Source organism: Cydia splendana, chromosome 14, assembly GCF_910591565.1.
Source record: "Cydia splendana chromosome 14, ilCydSple1.2, whole genome shotgun sequence".
NCBI classification, from domain to species: Eukaryota; Metazoa; Arthropoda; class Insecta; order Lepidoptera; family Tortricidae; genus Cydia; species Cydia splendana.
In genome coordinates this window covers 5,165,326-5,184,690 of record NC_085973.1, presented here as the reverse complement: position 1 = coordinate 5,184,690, position 19,365 = coordinate 5,165,326, and the positions used below count along the sequence as shown (strand labels likewise).

General features: G+C 37.6%; 2 protein-coding genes across 3 annotated transcripts in view; one reads left to right on the top strand and one right to left on the bottom strand.

The window, feature by feature from the left end:
• LOC134797103 (fasciclin-2-like) overlaps positions 1-5,914 on the bottom strand; it is a 67,300-nt gene extending 61,386 nt beyond the window's left edge. The window contains exon 1 of the mRNA XM_063769332.1: positions 5,550-5,914. Coding sequence (XP_063625402.1) covers positions 5,550-5,610 — 61 coding nt within the window. The 5' untranslated portion in view covers positions 5,611-5,914. The remainder of the gene's footprint in view (positions 1-5,549) is intronic.
• LOC134797105 (probable cytochrome P450 301a1, mitochondrial) overlaps positions 1-19,365 on the top strand; it is a 308,099-nt gene that overhangs the window by 200,224 nt on the left and 88,510 nt on the right. The window lies entirely within an intron of this gene.

Genomic DNA, 19,365 nt, shown 5'->3' with positions numbered 1-19,365 from the left:
AAGTTTTTGAGTTTATCGCGAACAGATAGACAGACGCGGCGGGGGACTTTGTTTTATAAGGTGTAGTAATGATGAAAAAATATTTGAATTATTCATTATAAGTTGAAAATAAATATTATATACCTAGTAAAGAAAATGACAAAGCACTCCTGTTTCTAAGGGACTGTCTTCAGCATTCGCGTCAACATATTTTATGAAACTAGTTATTAGTTATTTTTTTAATATGCCCGAATTATAAGAATAGCTCCTTACTAGGACTGCTTAAATAATTCCAACTAGGTAGTTATACTTCAATATCTTCATAGTACATAATTTAAAATTAACAGTTTGGTAGAAACAAGGGAAGAGTTTGCATGAAAATAACCAAACACTCACAATACAAATGTTTGGCGTAGGTACAGAATGCGGTCCTATCAACCTACATAAGTGTAGTGACCTTATCAACCAATTGAATAAATTTGGTAAACGGTGTATTAATCTCGAAGATTATGAGGTCTTTGGTCTCTGTAATTTCAGAAGACTACGGAAGGGTTATGATTGCAGCCCATGTATTTAATTTATTATGCTTCATTTTCTTTAAATGTTAATATATTTTTCCTTCTTTATTATGGGACGTACCACATTATTACAATCTATAAATTGTAGATACAGATGTCCAGATGTTGCTTTGGCCAGAGTTGATCATCGTTGATTTTTTCATTGTGATTGACATCTGTGGGCCCGATTCGGATTTTGAAATAAACATCTATTAGACATCTTTTAGACATCACCAAGATACGATAACTATATGTTTAAGATCTAACCTGTCAAATTTGACATTTGCGCGATGGAGATACTGTTGAACGATTTCCACAGGATATGACTTAGAGATCCAATTCACATCTAATAGATATCTTAATCTATCTAACGTAAAAGTGACATTGGTTGCCCGAATTGCGCTGCAAAAGAGAACTAGTTGATATCTAAACTATAGTATAACGTATCTAGAATGGATCTAGTACGTGTCGTATCTTGTGAATATCTTGTAGTTCGAATACGGCAGTGTATGTACAATTTATAGGTTAATTTTATTTGTTTTATGTAATTTATCATGTCCTTTTAAAATGAAAGCGTAACTTCCAATGTGTGGAAGCGGCTTTTTGGCGGCAGGTTTGTGTGACTTGTAATATGATGTTGTATGAGGCCAGTTATTCTTTGATTTGATCTTATCATACAACTCAATTTGAAAAACAACGACCTAACCTAACCTAACTTTTCGCACATATTTTATTGCCAGCATACCAAGTGCTGGTTCTAAAATTACCGTGCTATTTTAGTTTAACGATCAACTGCATAGTAACTTTACAAAGCAAGACTATGAACTGGTTTTCGAACGTATACCTACGGGTAAGGTAAACGTCCTAGTACTTGACAACCTAATTTTAATAGTTGAGAGCCCGTTTGCCACAATGTTTGAAATCAAGTATGAAGGTGAAGGTGGCAACTATTAGGAAAATGTCCCAATAGTTGACACGCTGCATGTTCAACAAAAACCGATTGGAAATGCCAATGAAGAGAAATAGAATTAAGTATCGGAAAGAAATATGTACCTATTTAAATTAGTCTTTTTCATATAATTAGGCAAACGTACATAAATTAAGCGTTGTAGTTTCCAGAGATGCCTACATACTAATAAAGTTCCAGACGTGTTCAATAATTTAAACAGGATTAACAAATTTAGGCGCTTAGGTATAAAACTTCAGGCATATTTTAATATTGCGTTGCCCTTTCACTAAAGTACTGGTTCTTAACCGGTACCTGAACTGGTCCGCGAATTTATAAATAGAAGAAACCTTTTATAAACTTTATTCGTTATAGTTATCTAAAGTGTCATTCTATGAAACTTGCTAACTATGTAAACAAAAGTTACTAGTAAATTCATCATTCGGAGAAAATTTCAATATTGGCGGTTTGTTTACATAGGTAGCAAGTTCCATAGAATAGGGTATTGCTTCATAACTATTGAGAAGTTCTAGGCAAAATATAAATTTAGTGAAATGACCGAATGTAATAATAATTATCCGATAATTGCTCAAACATGATCAAATCAAGTGTACCTACTCGTATTTCGGCCGTAGCGTAAACCGTTTCGTTGATTTGTCATTAGTTTGTGCTACAATATGATCGTTTGACACAAATAGCGCACATAATTCGGAATGTTGGTACGCGAACATAAAAAGTGATAAATGTGTAGAGAAATGTAAAGCACATAAGCTCTTTTGGGTTTAAAGTGTTGGTTAACAAGCTCAACTGGCCGGTGCCCGCTTCAAATACTCGGTGATACGCGTCTAGTATTTTGTTACGCATTCTGATAATTCTTTAATAACTCCGAACATGAAAAGAATAGGTTAGGTGGGTGAACTTTTTTGGTCCACTCGATGCCATGATTACAGTTGGTTGTCCAGAGGAAAACCAATCCTGATTTTATGGTATTTAAATTTAAGTTGGTTGTCCAGAGGTACCAATTCCTATCCTGATTTCTAGGTATTTCAATTTACCAAACATGCATATTTGTGGTACCAGTTGTATGCCATTTCCATAATGGGTAATCTACTAATTCTATTAGTAGAACAAAATACAACATTTATTACAAACTGTGCCACTGTTGTCACTCGGACAACGAGAGAGAATAACAACACAAAAATAGTAGACCCGCCCGGACAGAAAATATTAAGGTAAACGTACTAGTGCTCGACTTGCTAATGCCCAATTAGATGACATCCTGCTGTCACCTTTATTGACAATGACTTAAGTTTAAAGATGACATGTACTGGGACCGTGACGAGCACTAGTACGTTAACCTTATAGGATTTCAGTATGAATGGTATGTACATGTACCACGATTTTAACTTTTGTCCACTATTTTTCATATCTAATAATGTCCGTACACGCTAAGTAATTGGTACAAGCCAAGCACCTAAATCTTACTTCGAAGTAATGAATGCTAATTTGACAGTGTACGCCACAACACTTATTATAATTATAACCCTTATACTTGTTCTTGTAGTACAATAAACGTTCTTGACGCTACGGGGCACTCCCACTTGACGTTCAAAGGGTTAAGCGTATAGTGAGATATGATAACTACTCGTTTATTTGAGGTCTAAACTAAATATAAGGTTAACAACTGTTTTGAATCTTAAATACTTTGCGTGTATCATACATTTTCATCCACATCTAATATTATACAATTCAAACGCTATTGTTATGAAGATCTGCCTTTGTAATCGTTATCGTTACTACGAAACGTTCTACCACTTAATGTATTCTTTGAATTTGTATCCCTTTATATGTCTTTGAACGTTTGATGTAAGTAGGTACAATTACTAAGAATTCTTTATTATGTATAAGTTTTCAAACATCTGCAAAGAATTCTACTCATTCTAGTATGATATATGATAATACCTACTAAAATAAATATTTAGAACATTTATTTAGAATTGCTAAAGATTTCAGGAAAAATCTAGTTCAAAGAAAAGACGTCAAACTTCCTCGAATTGAACACACGTGTCAGACATCTGTGATTCAGTTAGTAAATATTTTAAAAACTTAGAACACGTCACTTTGATTTTTAGGGTACTGTAGACAAAATGCGTTCTTATTGTTTCACCATTATGTGTCTGACTGTCTGTCCGTATAAAACAGTCAATAAAGCTCTAAAGGCTAAACAGCCAATTGTAAGGTATATTCAAATGAAATTTAGAATATTGGTATACTCTGTGAGCCACCAGCACTTAGTTGAGAAAGAAAATAAAAAGTTTTTGGGTAGGTTATAAATGGTTTTTATTGGTACTTATATGTTATCGTAAAAAACTTATTTTTTTTAAATTCCAAAATCAGATTATTCAAAGCACTTTGACCGTAGAAAATGTAAAAATCTTCCCATCACAATAATTACTCGATTACTAAGTAAAGTAAGTAAATAGACACGTGATTGGCTCGTTATTAACAACAAGGTTGGGAAGTTCTCACAAGTAATGGAGGTAATTTTAAAACTTAAGAAACATCGTTTACCTTTCTAACACAGCCATTGACACAAAAACACAAGACAACGACAAACCAAAAAGTATACACCTAAGTATAAAAAAAACTCTAAGTATGTACATAGAGTTAGACCAAGAAAAGTCTGCAACGATTTTGATAGCACACGCAGTGCACGTGTTATTTTGAACGTCAAACTTCTATGAAATTATGACGTATTAAATAACACTGGCACTCCTATGCTATCATATTTGCTGCAAACTTTTCTTGGTCTAACTCTAACTACTTTGTTTAAAAGAAAAAAATCTTTATCAATAGTTCACCCTAACTTGTCAGAAGGCTTAGTAAATATTGACTGTCAAAGTTACTAGACTTACTAAACGTACCTATGCAATTCGATTCGTCTGCCGCATGGATAAATGTCAATTTGTCAACTAAATTGGCATTCTATTTCTCTTCACTCAGTTTACACTCAATCTGTTCAATATTTTGCGTTGAAAAGTTGTTTTTTATTGATCGTATTTTTTAATAGTTTGCACGACTTTTGTTAGACATTTTTCACGTTGAATTTCAAATTTGTCATCAATTTATTTACTTACTGGATTTTCCGGTAGGTATCTACGTTTGTGTGTATGAAAATAATAATCTTTGAGTGCAATATTTAACAACATAACTACTTCAAGTGGCGAACACATTTTATATTCAGACAATAGGTAGGTATAACATATAGGTAGTTTGTGGGCAAAGAGAGGACTCGTGGACCAATACATTCTACGACTCTTTCCTTTCCGCACAGACTGTAGTAGTAAATATCTCCATTCGACGGCATAATATTAGCTACTGCATAGGGTCATTGCGTCAGTTTACCGTCCAGTGCCTGTTTCCGTCCACTTGGCGTAGTTTCTACTAAGAATTGCGTATCACTTGAATATTCAAATTATGTGTGCCAAGTGGACGGAAACAGGCACTGGACGGTAAACTGACGCAATGACCCTATGAATCTTTCAGCCAACAAGCGTCAACAACATCGTTAAGACAATTAACTATGGTATTCTCGATCAAAGAAAACCGCAATTTGATTGAGAGAAGTGACAGTAAATGCGGAAAGCAGCAGGGTGCGTGTTTATTGTCCTAAGGGCGTCAGACATCTTAAGATAAAATATTACGTATAGTATCTTCGTCATGTGTGTGACGCCCTTTTTGTTAAATATATGCTTATTTATTGGAACATTGTTTTCAAAGCAACAATCGTAAATAATAAATATCATATACTTTGTGATTATTTACCGGAAAAATTTCTTATAGTTCCTACTTAATCTCTTAATTAAACCTAAATTTACTTTAAATTCTCTTTTATTCATATTTAGTTTGTAATGTATGGTAAAAATACTATAAATGACTTATACATTGTATAAATAAGTTAATTTTTTTTACTTGTATGTGCTGTATTTGTTATTCGTTGTTAACCGTAGGTATATATTGTTTCTCGTAAAATAAAATAAGTATAAGTAAATAAATAAAAAACTCACCTCTCGATGAAACAATTACGAAAATGGCAACAAAAACATCAAATCCCTTGGTCAATATCATTTTCTGGCATAAAACAAACGATGTCAACCGAAACACAAATTAAAAACAAAGCATTACTGGCCGTCAAAAAGAAAAAAAAATCTATGACACATTCTACTTTCGCGCCTTTTTCATTCAAATGCGTTCGAATTTCGAAAGGAACGTTCCGAAACGTAACGTCAAGTTATGCAGGCGGTGATCTCCTGATGCGTGGCATAGCGCGACTGACGTTTGTTGCTTGGTTGCACGACACAATCTGAAATAGGACGTATATTTTGTAGCGTAAACATCACGCTTATTTTTAGAGACGGCCAAATTATACGGCACTCTTGATTATAATGTCGTTGGTTAGTTTAATGATGCTGTATACAAAAAATTACAGTTATTTGGAGCCCTAACGAATATATTTTCCTTTTTTATTCTTCGCGCTTATTTTAAGGCATCGCACTTTTTTCCAGACAGGCAACCCTTTTGTGTTGTTTTTTAAAATAACGAGGGTTATAAGCGGCAATGTGTTTTGGCCCTACTTAAATAAATCGCCTTCTTGAAGAATGGCACTAATGGTGCTAAGAACGGATAACACAGGGATAAAAGAGGGACAGGACAAAAGATGCAACGTTGCTTAATTGTTTGTTTGTGCAAATTTCAGATTAATATCTCCTTTTATTTTGATGATTGCGTTTCTGACGTTGCGTGTTCATCTTGAATTTTAATTTCTAGATAAGAAATTAAAAAAGATTATCTTTTTTACTTATAATATGATTTTACTAAGTTTTTTTTTTATGTTGAACCTTTAAGACCATATTTCAATAGGTACTTTAAAACCTAACGCAAACTGAACTTTGTATGAATAGGTGAAACTACGTGCTTTCTAATCCTTATCATTCATTAGTTTTCTTAAATTATTCAAATTTTTAGATTGGTAAAATTATTGAACGGCACTTCAGTTTAGTTTCAATAAATATATCTTAGCACCGGAAGCTTTTGTTTTATGGCTCCTCTACACGATGGGCCAGCGCCGGCCACTCCAAGGGACGCAGCCATGCGGTAGAATGAGATAGCAATATCACTTGCTCCCTCTAGCGCATAAATGCGTCCCTTGGAGTGGCCGGCGCTGGCCCATCGTGTAGAGGAGCCATTAAAATTGCGAGCACAAGCCCAAAAATTAGTTATGTATCACTCGTATCTAGGGCTTCCAAATACCGGGCTTCTTTCAATACCGGTATTAATACCGAAACTGTCTTCATCAATACCGGGATCCCGGGATCCCGGATACTAGTTACTAAACTGCAAAACTTAATTCAAGACCAAAAAAAGTAAGACAATGTTGCCACTGCAATAATTTGTTTGTAAAATAGTAAATTCCTTTTGATAAATAAATCACGCTAAGATAATTTATTTATTAGTAATTTTACTTCTGCGATTTAAAAAAGTACTTTTATATACTTATTTTTGCATAAATACAAGACGCGCTAGTAAAAAGTGGCAACATTTTCTTACTTTTTTTGGTCTTGAATTACGTTTTGCAGTATATATTGCTTCAAGATGTTGTTGTTAATATAATAAGCTACAAAAAAATTCACAGATTTCGTGCCTCACACGACTATCGAGCACATTGGAAATGAATCTACGGAATTCGAAAAAATATTGTCGCTGAGCGACGAGAAAGTCTGGATAAGGAAAAAGTTACAAAATAAAACTACAACGTTGAATGATAATTATTTTATTCTTAGACTAACACAAGTATCCTGGTCATAACGCATGTGAACAAACAAATTGCAAAATTTCCACACGCGGATCGAAGTTTGAATAATTGTCGCCGTGGCGCATAAGTATAGGTACATATTTCATTTTTCGATTAATAAGCAGGATATATTAATGTTCAAAGTACAAGAAAATTATTACACGGCAAATCCGTAGTCAACTCGAGAAGTGGTAGCCACATCGCCGTTATCGTCACTCGAGTCTTGATCGGCAGCGGCCCATTTGCTGCAAGATATGTATTTTTCTTGACAGCAGTTTGACGCGACGAGAGATGACCATAACAGCGTTTGTCTATGTTGCACCAAACCTGAGTTCCAATAGGTACTACCAGGGGCCGATTGCATAACAAACTACAACTAATATTACAAGCGGAACTCCTTTTCTAATTTCACTTATTAAATAAGGAGTTCCGCTTGTAATATTAGTTGTAGTTTGTTATGCAATCGGCCCCTGGGTTCAGCATCAGCTATCTTGGGTACTACTCTCCTAAGTGCTCATCAAGACGAGTCGGATGACCAAAACAGCGTGTGCCTATGTTGCAACAAACCTGAGTTCCTTTAGGTACAGCCAGGGTTCAGCATCAGCTATCTGCTAGCAGCCTCTCCCTCTCCCTCTCCCTCTCCCTCTCCCTCTCCCTCTCCCTCTCCCTCTCCCTCTCCCTCTCCCTCTCCCTCTCCCTCTCCCTCTCCCTCTCCCTCTCCCTCTCCCTCTCCCTCTCCCTCTCCCTCTCCCTCTCCCTCTCCCTCTCCCTCTCCCTCTCCCTCTCCCTCTCCCTCTCCCTCTCCCTCTCCCTCTCCCTCTCCCTCTCCCTCTCCCTCTCCCTCTCCCTCTCCCTCTCCCTCTCCCTCTCCCTCTCCCTCTCCCTCTCCCTCTCCCCTCTCCCTCTCCCTCTCCCTCTCCCCTCTCCCTCTCCCCTCTCCCTCTCCCTCTCCCCTCTCCCTCTCCCTCTCCCTCCCTCTCCCTCTCCCTCTCCCTCTCCCTCTCCCTCCTCTCCCTCCCTCTCCCTCTCCCTCTCCCTCTCCCTCTCCCTCTCCCTCTCCCTCTCCCTCTCCCTCTCCCTCTCCCTCTCCTCTCCCTCTCCCTCTCCCTCTCCCCTCTCCCTCTCCCTCTCCCTCTCCCTCTCCCTCTCCCTCTCCTCTCCCCTCTCCCTCTCCCTCTCCCTCTCCCTCTCCCTCTCCCTCTCCCTCTCCCTCTCCCTCTCCCTCTCCCTCTCCCTCTCCCTCTCCCTCTCCCTCTCCCTCTCCCTCTCCCTCTCCCTCTCCTCTCCCTCTCCCCTCTCCCTCTCCTCTCCCTCTCCCTCTCCCTCTCCCTCTCTCCCTCTCCCTCTCCCTCTCCCTCTCCCTCTCCCTCTCCCTCTCCCTCTCCCTCTCCCTCTCCCTCTCCCTCTCCCTCTCCCTCTCCCTCTCCCTCTCCCTCTCCCTCTCCCTCTCCCTCTCCCTCTCCCTCTCCCTCTCCCTCTCCCTCTCCCTCTCCCTCTCCTCTCCCTCTCCCTCTCCCTCTCCCTCTCCCTCTCCTCTCCCTCTCCCTCTCCCTCTCCCTCTCCCTCTCCCTCTCCCTCTCCCTCTCCCTCTCCCTCTCCCTCTCCCTCTCCCTCTCCCTCTCCCTCTCCCTCTCCCTCTCCCTCTCCCTCTCCCTCTCCCTCTCCCTCTCCCTCTCCCTCTCCCTCTCCCTCTCCCTCTCCCTCTCCCTCTCCCTCTCCCTCTCCCTCTCCCTCTCCCTCTCCCTCTCCCTCTCCCTCTCCCTCTCCCTCTCCCTCTCCCTCTCCCTCTCCCTCTCCCTCTCCCTCTCCCTCTCCCTCTCCCTCTCCCTCTCCCTCTCCCTCTCCCTCTCCCTCTCCCTATCGATAATTCACAACAAACACCGATAACGAACTCTGCGAAACATGAAGTCATAAATGTCATGTGAAAAATGTCGTTCTGACTTTTTGACTATTTAAAGGTTAGGCTACAGGGCAAACCCTTAACCCGATCGTCTTTGTTTTAGGCTCAAATTGTAGCTGACTAAATTGTCCAGAGCCGTTTTTCTCAAATTTTTGATGTCATTCTTCGTTTCCAAATTATCGAGCACCAAAATCAAAAATTCGGAAAAAAAAAAATTTTATTTTCACTATTTCGACCATAACTTTTTTTGTTTTTGACTTTCTCGAATAATTATTTTTGCACCTTACAGCTCTCGTGATTATGCGTATTTTGAGCCTATTTTTTAATATCATATCTTCACAACTTTCCGAGATATGAGGGGATCGCACTTTTTCGTGAAATCGGAGCCTATACTGGAGCGAACGAAAAGACATTTCCAATGTCAAAACATTAGAAAACTAAGGGATTCAGATCGAAGGTCATTCGCGTGGGGTAGCCCCTTAATATATCCTGAACATCAGAATTCATCACCAAATATTTATCTAACGCATATGCACAGATCTTGTTTCAATTAAATGATCTTCTTTAATTAAATTGGCAAGTTATCTTCTTGATACAGCCGAATTTGACCATTTTAATAGATTTTAAACGTTATAATAGGCACATTTTCCTTGTTTTAGAAAATACCGGGATCCCGGTATTTCATTAAAAAATACCGGTATTGAAAAATCTGTTTAAACAGACGGGATCCCGGTATTTCGGGATCCCGGGATCCCGGTATTGGAAGCCCTACTCGTATCATAAAAATGAGATAGGTGCCTAATAAAATTTACCCCTCAAGTTGCCTAGTCGGCTTGGTCGAGTCGAGTTTATACACATTATACAGTCAGTATTATAATAAAATATTTAAAATGTCGGTAATTCTAAAAGGTCTTGAAAGGGAAAGTGTTTGTAACGATCATAAAGACGCGCGCTAAGAATGAATTCTTCATCAAATGGCTGACATTGTTAGGGGGAATAATTTATGTCGCTGAAGAATAACGAGATATCCAGCTTCGTCGCCGTTTCACATCTTGTAATATTCGGGCTTTTTAATTTCAGATATACCTAAATAATTTTGAATAATTTTGTGTTCTGTTTTGGAAAGTTCGGACAATCAGTGCTAATTAGAAAATGATAAGTAATGTACAAATTTAATGCAACATTGTTATAATATTTTTTATTCAAGGTGTAATAAAATTGTAGGTACCAATAACTATTTAAAATACATTGGATACCTATTTCTTATTTAGGTACTCCATTCATTCAAAAATAACCGACTGCTTTGTGTACTAGACTGGATTCTGTTAGATTATTTATTCATAATTTTATAGTTATCTCACTTTGAAGCTCAAAGCAGTGAGAAAGAGGGTTAAGCTACGGATAGACGTATGAAAAGCGACCTAATACGATGGCAAAACATGAGCTCTTAAACTAGAAAAATGTATAGTGTTCAAAATTAACAATAAAGTAATAGCAATAATATGTATAACTTCATACACGCGCTATAGGCCCCGTGCATGAACTAAGTACTTATAAGGGTAACATTCCATTTCTGACCGCAGCTGCACTACTAGTACGAACGCGTCGGTGTTATTGTCAATTTCCATAGTAAAATGAACGGTAGTGCTGCTGTCGTTGGAAATGAACTCTCACCTTAAGGGGGCAGCATAGAAGCCGTCAGATTTTTGGCGTGAGGCGTAAATGTGTCGTTTATTCTTCCGATATAGCCCACAAGCTGGCAGAACCTACTATGCACAAGGAAACGTACAGACGAGAACGGTAGATGGTGGCACTTGCTTTGGCAATGTACATGTGCACATAAGTTTCAGATTCAGGCCACAAGATGGCAGACCCTCCAACGCGCACGGTTCCTATTACTCCCTTTATTTATACCATTAGAAACTAATGAAGTTTTAAAAAATGATACAAGTTATTTAAAATTAGTAACTACCTTAGTAGTTTTTTATTCAAATAAACTTTCTCGGTGATCGCATAAAATTTGATGCTCCATACTGCCTAAATATACAAAAACAAAGAAAAACAGCCATTAATATCGGTTCTTGCCGGACTATAGGATAACTTTTTTAAGAAAATCTGCAGTCAAAAAGCAGATTAAATATTTCTAGGCATAAGACTTGTCCCCACAAAGTAAATTTTATTAAGTAACATATTTCAAAGTTAAAACAACATGGTCTGAAATCCCATCATGAAGCCAAACTATAGTTCGTTTTTTTTAGCATTAGAAATAAGGTAAACAATCTTGATGTGTCTTTTAATTGAAAAACACATTTTAAAAGTAAGTTACGGCAAATATGTAACAATTATGAATCTAATACGTCCATTTATATTCTTCTGCTTTCATAAGTATTAGTTATTGATTTTTAAAAAGCGTTTTTCAATTAAAAGACATGTCAAGATCGCTTACCTTCTTTCAAGTTCTTTCTAATGCTAAAAAAAACGAACTATAGGACGGAATCACCCATGTTTACTCTCCAAATATAAGAGCATTCGCAGACACTCTTGACCCAATTGCCTACAATAACAGACTAAACGAAAGGGAAAAGCTGATTATTCCTAAGCGGTCCTATTCGAAGGAAAACAGTCCTGAAACGTTCGGCCACCTTACCCTAATAGGAGGTAAACGCTCCGAGCGTTGGGCAAACATACTGACAGACCCTTTTGAGGGTGCCGCATATCGGCGTATCTATTTTGGTATAGAAATGAAATTGATTATTTACAAGGATACACAAGTACTTACTTTTTTAGGGTTCCGTACCTAGAGGGTAAAACGGGATCCTATTACTAAGACTCCGCTGTCCGTCCGTCCGTCCGTCCGTCCGTCTGTCACCAGGCTGTATCTCACGAACCGTGACAGCTAATAGACAGTTGAAATTTTCACAGATGATGTATTTCTGTTGCCGCTATAACAACAAATACTAAAAACAGAATAAAATAAAGATTTAAGTGGCATACAACAAACGTGATTTTTGACCGAAGTTAAGCAACGTCGGGCGGGGTCAGAACTTGGATGGGTGACCGTTTTTTTTTTGCCGTGTTTTGCATTATGGTACGGAACCCTTCGTGCGCGAGTCCGACTCGCACTTGCCCGGTTTTTTTTTATTAAAGTACCCATATTTTAGTGAAAGTTGTGTTTTTTGTTTGTCTTCACACATTATTTTGATATGTCAGCAATGTGTCGCGTTTTAAAAACTTTAATGAACAATAATAATCAGGCGTTAGTATCCTGATACATTGCCTATACCTATGCTAATTATATAGAATCAATTCATAATAATCATCATCCAAAGGTAGTTTCAAAGTAGGCATGTAAGTACTTTAATTACGAAAAAAAAACGATTTCAAAGTATACACTAAAAGTATCTGCCATCCTTTATTAAGCTTACAAATTTAATATAGATATATTATGCTACAGTTTGCATTAATTAATTTTGGGAAGTATCCATCAAATTTAATACATATATTTTTGAAAAGTTATTAGAAAATGGTAGATAAGCTTAGCTTAGCTTAGCTTAGCAAGATAAGCTTTACGCGTACTTAGTCTTAATAGTCTTATCCGCTACTATTGGTTCTGACTGTATACAAACTAAAAGTAATTTGATAACAAAGGAAACCGTTTTCTTAATTCACTTTCACTAAGCCAAATACTTCGATAAGAACATTAACTACGTATTATGTACACCTATTAACGGCGAACAGTGTTTTCCGTACTAATCCGTGATAGTCCAGAGATTTCGCCATTACGTGCTGTCCTACAGGCCAATTCGAGTTTTAGTTCATTCATTCTTTTAAAATTATGGCTTCAGTCCAGTGGGACTATTTCGCCAGTATCAAGGTATTAGGAGCCTCCAATACGACTAATATTGTACGGGACAGTGTACTTACGGTGATTTGAATAGCTCTTGTAAATAAAAGCGATATCTGGACTTTACTGGAGTAGCACGTGGACTACCGACCGTTGACTCCAAAATAGTGGTTAAACGCGTATCAAGATGAATTCTCCATTCACTGCACACCACCACATTAGTTTACTGTATAATAAGCTATCGATATTACACTTCAATTTTTTTTATTAATGAGCAAAAAACAAAGAAATTCATCACGAGGCGTGACTTATATCAAGATGGTGCCCGAACCGGAAGTCCCGAGTTTTAGTTATTCGATATAATACTGATATCTAAGTGTCAAAAGTGACGTTTTTGGTTGAAGTAATGTCACTTTTGACACTGACAGATCAGATCGAATAACTAAAACTCGAATGGGCCTGTTAGTCTGTAGCGTGTTGGGAAAAAAAAACGTTTACAATAGCGGCGCGGTAGAAAAACTCCTCAATTAACCTCTCAATCACTGGTTGTTTGTCTGATGCCCTGTTATTAGTGTCTGTACCTAATGAAATACCTTGAAATAGTTCTACGCGAGTTCTACGTAACTTAGCAAGATTGGTAGGTGGTAAGGAGAGTTTGATTTATTGATAGGTCGGGGATAAAAGATTTCAGTAGTTATTGAATGTTGTATGTGCACATATTTTACTAGTGGGAAATAATTTCATGTAAATGCTTTTACAGTATACATATGGTCCTATTTTCCCGCACTAGTGCGTAAAATAGCACCTTTCGTGCGTATGTTAAAAGTTTAAAGGGCCATATGTACTGTAAAACGTTGTACGATACACGTGCAAATAGGTAATTCGAACTCGTGTCGATTTAAAACACTCCCTTCGGTCGTGTTTTAATTTATCGCCACTCGTTTCGAATTTCCTCTTTTCCGCACTTGTATCGTAAATAACTATTATATAGATCGTCTTATACAGATGTTATAATATGTTCATATGTATACTCGTACAACATATAAAATAGCATTCGTAAAGTTTACTTCAGTCTTTGCTTTCTCTATTGGGAAGTAACAAGCTTTTCATCATACGTACGCTTACGTTTGAGTATTAGGAGATAAAAGAACATTTGTTTACTCAACAGATTACATTCTACTGTTAACAGCGTCTGTTCTTCGAATATCGTTTTAGATTGGTGTCTATTTTAGAATCTTTGGTTTATTGCCCGAACATGGGATATACATATTTTGACAAATACAGTTAATGTGATAGGTACTCTTACCTGACCTGCTAGCATGAGTTGCGTTCTCGCGCGCGACTCCATACTCCATACTTCAAACGCGACTTCAAGTATGCACTCGCGCACGAAATCGCAACTTATGCTAGACCGCCTGCTTTGGCTTTTGGCTTTGACATAATCGCGCGTGCAAAAAAATACTGACATACCTACACACAATACATCTAATTGCTTTACGTTATTATGCTATTTTAAGATTAGATTGCTCACAACTTAGGTAATGTTATGGTAGCAATTAGCTATATATCTTAGGCAGCATAAAAGAAGATGGATGCATAAAAACCATTGAAAACATGAGAGCGAATATGCCCTAACACATGGAATGTAGCTAAAATTATAGTAGGTACAAAATTACACTGTTCTTTTTCTTCTGTTGTACTGTATTTTCATCTCTTTCGCGCAAATAATGGTAGGATTAAAAACAAACCGTATTTAAAGGCAAGGTCATTTAAGGCCAGCGCAAACCGGCGGAGCGCAGCGCAGATCACCGAGGAGCATTTACGCCGCGCAGCGCACACCGGCGAGGTAAAAATCCCCCGACATACCGCGAGCGCCCTCACAGCCCGGCGCTGGCGGCCGGCGCATCTGGGATGGCATGCCGCCGCGTGTACTCTATCAAAAGGGATTAGTGACTAGTGTGCACGAGTTCTCCTCCGTCGTCCCGGTGCTACTCCGGCGCACTCGGGAAGCCTCGGCGCATACCGGGGGATGCCGCGGCATGCCGGCGCCTACCGCCGCGGTATCCTCTAACGTGCTCCTCGATGCCGCGGAGTAACAATCCTCCGTGATGCTCCGAGGTCGGTCTCAAAGCATTTAAATTTAAACCTGAATGTAATTGAAATAGGGAAGAATATACATTGATAATTTTAAAGTGATCTGCGCTGCGCTCCGCCGGTTTGCGCAGGCCTTTTATTCAAGAAGTTTGCCGGTACCTATAAATCGTGCTGTGCGCGACCATTTAGGTTCTAGAGTGTGAAGATGAACACTCTACCAACGGTGAGCGGCAATTAATATAAAATTCAACTCTTTTGTAAACTTTCCTACATGAGCCGGTGACCCGATTGATTGTTACCGAGCACGTCGAAAATAACTCGTCAACTTGTAAGGACTAAAGTTGTTGGGAACTTTCTCACGGGCGCACTTTCTCAAAAGGAACGTGGTAAGGACGTGTAAGTTTTTTTTATTAAAGGTTAGAGAAAATAGCTTGAATATTGTTATTTTCTATTGAAAATTTAGATGCCAAATGAGTAACGGATTGAACGTCAATCGCGATAGTAGCGCGGCGACTAACGTCAACAGTGGCGGATTTGCAGTCTTTGCAGCCGGTATAGCTTTATTTGACGTTCATAAGTGCATTGTAATATGACTACTTGAATAAACTATTTTTTATCTTTTATCTTTATCTTTGCCGCCCTAGGCCCCAGGCCCCTTTCGCAGCATCAATCATAATTATTGACTACATTTTAAGTTATTTCTTGTTATCATTAGCGAATTTTTTGTCACAATTGGCCGCCTCTAATTTTTTGCCGCCCTAGGCCCGGGCCTACTGGGCAATAGGGCAAATCTGCCACTGAACGTCAATGCTGACCGTAGTGTTACAAACCGGTCTTGTTGAATTATGGATATATGCATGGTAACAAATTTAGAGTTAAGTTAAACTTAGAATAGTACTACATAACAGTTTGTGCTGTACTCTGTAGGTATAACGCATAAAGTACTTACTTATAAAAATAATTGAGAGCGCACTATTCGCCAACAAACTGTCTACAGTTTGGCGAAACTTTTGTATACCTAAACATAAGTATATTTTTTGAAATAAATAAAAAAAAAAAAAAAAAAAACATTTTATCGTAGTGATCGCTGCCGTCGCTGCCAGCTTTGAAATGAAAAAAAAGTTTTTATTTTGTTGTTTATCATACTTTTAATAATAAAACTTGGAGCGATCACTAGTACATGGGAAAAACATCGATAACTAATAAATATTTATGTACATACCTACAGGAACACCTTACTCCTGTCATTTAATTTTGCTCACTATAATCCGATGTCTGGTGAGACATGGGTGAGACCTAAACAAACACATCAACGGTTTAATACGTTTTATTTTTATTGTGTTTAATTCGCGGCACTATCATGGCGTCATTTATGGAATTTTTGGTCGGTTGGTCAATCAGGCATTCTATTTTTAACTTTTCATTAATATCTGAGGCGTCTTGTTAGCTTTTGATTCTAGTCTAGACATTTATTTAGGTTGAGAACGAAATTACTAGCCCACAAACAAAACTAACCTTCGATATAATTATTTATGTAGCTACCTAAAGTTAGGCTTCTTTTAATCTACACAAGAATATGGATTAAATCTCAAAATAAAAATATTAGCCAACGATTTAATCTACTAATTCAACATTTTTTACACAACAGATGTTTAGTTATTTTCATCAAGCATAGTCGTTGAAAACCGAGAGTTGAATTCGATTTTATAATTAAGAGACATTTGTATGATTTTGTAACCATTGTTTTAAGTCCCTACATGTTCTAATCCAAAATACAAGTAGCTACATAATTATTAGTACTCGGCTAAAAGATTTCTTAAAGTCTGCTCGATACAAATTCGAATCGAAAAAACCACAAATTAGCCTGCACATTTCGCCTGATGGATTAAGCAGGTAACAGAGCTAACTGAATTAATAAGTACAATCTTGAAATGTTCACGTCTCACATCGCAAATCCAACTGATGGAAGCGAGTTAAATCTTTCCTCGAGTCGAGATTTATTAGCTCATATCTCGCATACAAATGACGAAAATCTATGCTCGAAATCCCGCGTTATACTCACCAGCATAACTAGACCTTTATAGCCTTTTAAGCAACATTACGGTGCCAAAATTTGGCGTACGCGGAGGGCTCAAGATATAATGGTTAATGTCCCCCTCTTCCATTATGAAGTTAGGATTACGAGTGATCGAAATTTAAACCATCTATGAGTAAGAAATATTTTTGAACGTTAATATTAAGGCATACTTTATGGTAATTAGTTTGGTAATCGTGGATTTGTCGAGAGGAAAATGTGTATCGAGATATACAGGGTGATTTCGGGGTCCTGGAGCAAGAGAGCCAGACATCATACAGAATCCAAAGATGAGCCTAATGATGTTGTTAATTATTGTTTATCACCAATAATGATGATTATTTTCCAGATGACAAGTAGGAAAAAACATTTTTGCATACAAATACATGTATTAGAAGAAGGGATTGTTTAAAAGTATCCAGGTAAATCCCTTACATTTTAGGTGTCAAGCAAGGATATCCTTAACAAGATTTTTTCAGGAAAATATGAGATTTACCTTAATAACCTTTTAAGGGTTCCGTAATTTCCGTACCCAAAGGCTAAAAACGGGACCCTATTACTAAGACTCCGCTGTCCGTCTGTCTGTCTGTCTGTCATGCGCGAGTCCGACTCGCACATGGCGGGTTTTTTTTAATGTATACCCGGCATCACCAACGTTAGCTGATGGCAGCAATAAAAATTTTCTCGTTTTATTGCATTTCTATGAAATAGATGTGGTATGCACGTACTGTAGTGTACCTTTTCACTTTAATGTTATTACTGTTAAATATTTTATGAAAATTTACTTTATCTACCTAGTATGACAAAGAGCTAATTAGATCCAAGATACAATACATGGAAGTATTGTTGAATAACCGTTTGTAAATATATTTTACACTAACATCTCTACTCAGACCACGACGCTCTGCAAAGAGTATAACTCAAAGAAGAAGAAGATCAGTTTATTTGCAATATATATAAAATGTTTGATCGACCATTAAACAAGCGTAGAGTAACTAATTACGATTTATCACCTATCTTAGACGTCGAATGATGTTTCTAACGAATTACTGCTTAAAAGTACTCTTATGAATAAGTAATGAAATGAGTGGTCGCGCTCAGCATAAAACGGGATAACTATGTATGTCTTAACTTAACACCTATAATGTATATTTTGATAGTCTATATTTTATCTAAATTCATATATATTTTATCTCGAATCCATACTATAATTAAAAAAAAAAAGTCGCGAGCCACCATTAAAAAATTTCAAATCCCGCTGTACGTGTACATTGTGTCAATTCCCCAACTGACAAACTAAAATCGAAAATTTGAAAGTGGAAGAGTGCAACCATTGTTCGTTGGTGCTCGGAATATGATTGATTCGCAAAAATAAGCATTCATTTATTTCCCTATGGCAAAACGGGACTACACCAAATAGCTTTTAGATTAAAACGCCGTCATAGTGTCATAGTCATATTCCTCAGGGACCTGACATGACTTTTGTCTCCCGTCATGTCACGGTGGCTAGTATTTGCATAGTTTTTATTTGAGTACTTGAAATTCTGTATTTGCTGCTTGTTAAATATTTTCATTTAAAAAAGGAATGATGAGTGCTGGTGCAAAAATTAGGGTGGCAATGTCAACTTAAAGAACCAATCTATTTAGTTGATTAACAGGGGAAGATAACATAATTTATATTTTTAGAAAATAACTCTGCGGTTTCATTAGCGTGACTCTAAATACAATTGTGTTTATTTATGTCATGGGCCGTGCCATACAATTGTGTAAATGTATTAAGAAAAATAACTAATTAGTAGACCTAGAACTTTTTCTAGCAAAAACGAGAGATTGACAAAATGAAATATCGACATACTTAACTGTTATCGATACGTAGGTATTAAAATGATCTGACAGAAAAATAATGCAAAGAAACTTTCCCTTCGTAAAAATGTATTTTCCCAATTGACACAATAACCGCGTGCTCGCAAATGGTGTAAATGAGGTAGGCAAACATGTTTCACGTCCCTATCTGAGGGAGGACACAGATGGTCCGATATTATTACCCGTGCCGAGGGGAGATCACACGTGGATTACCAATCAATTTCATATCGGCCCGACTTTTCGTTACTTTGGTTATA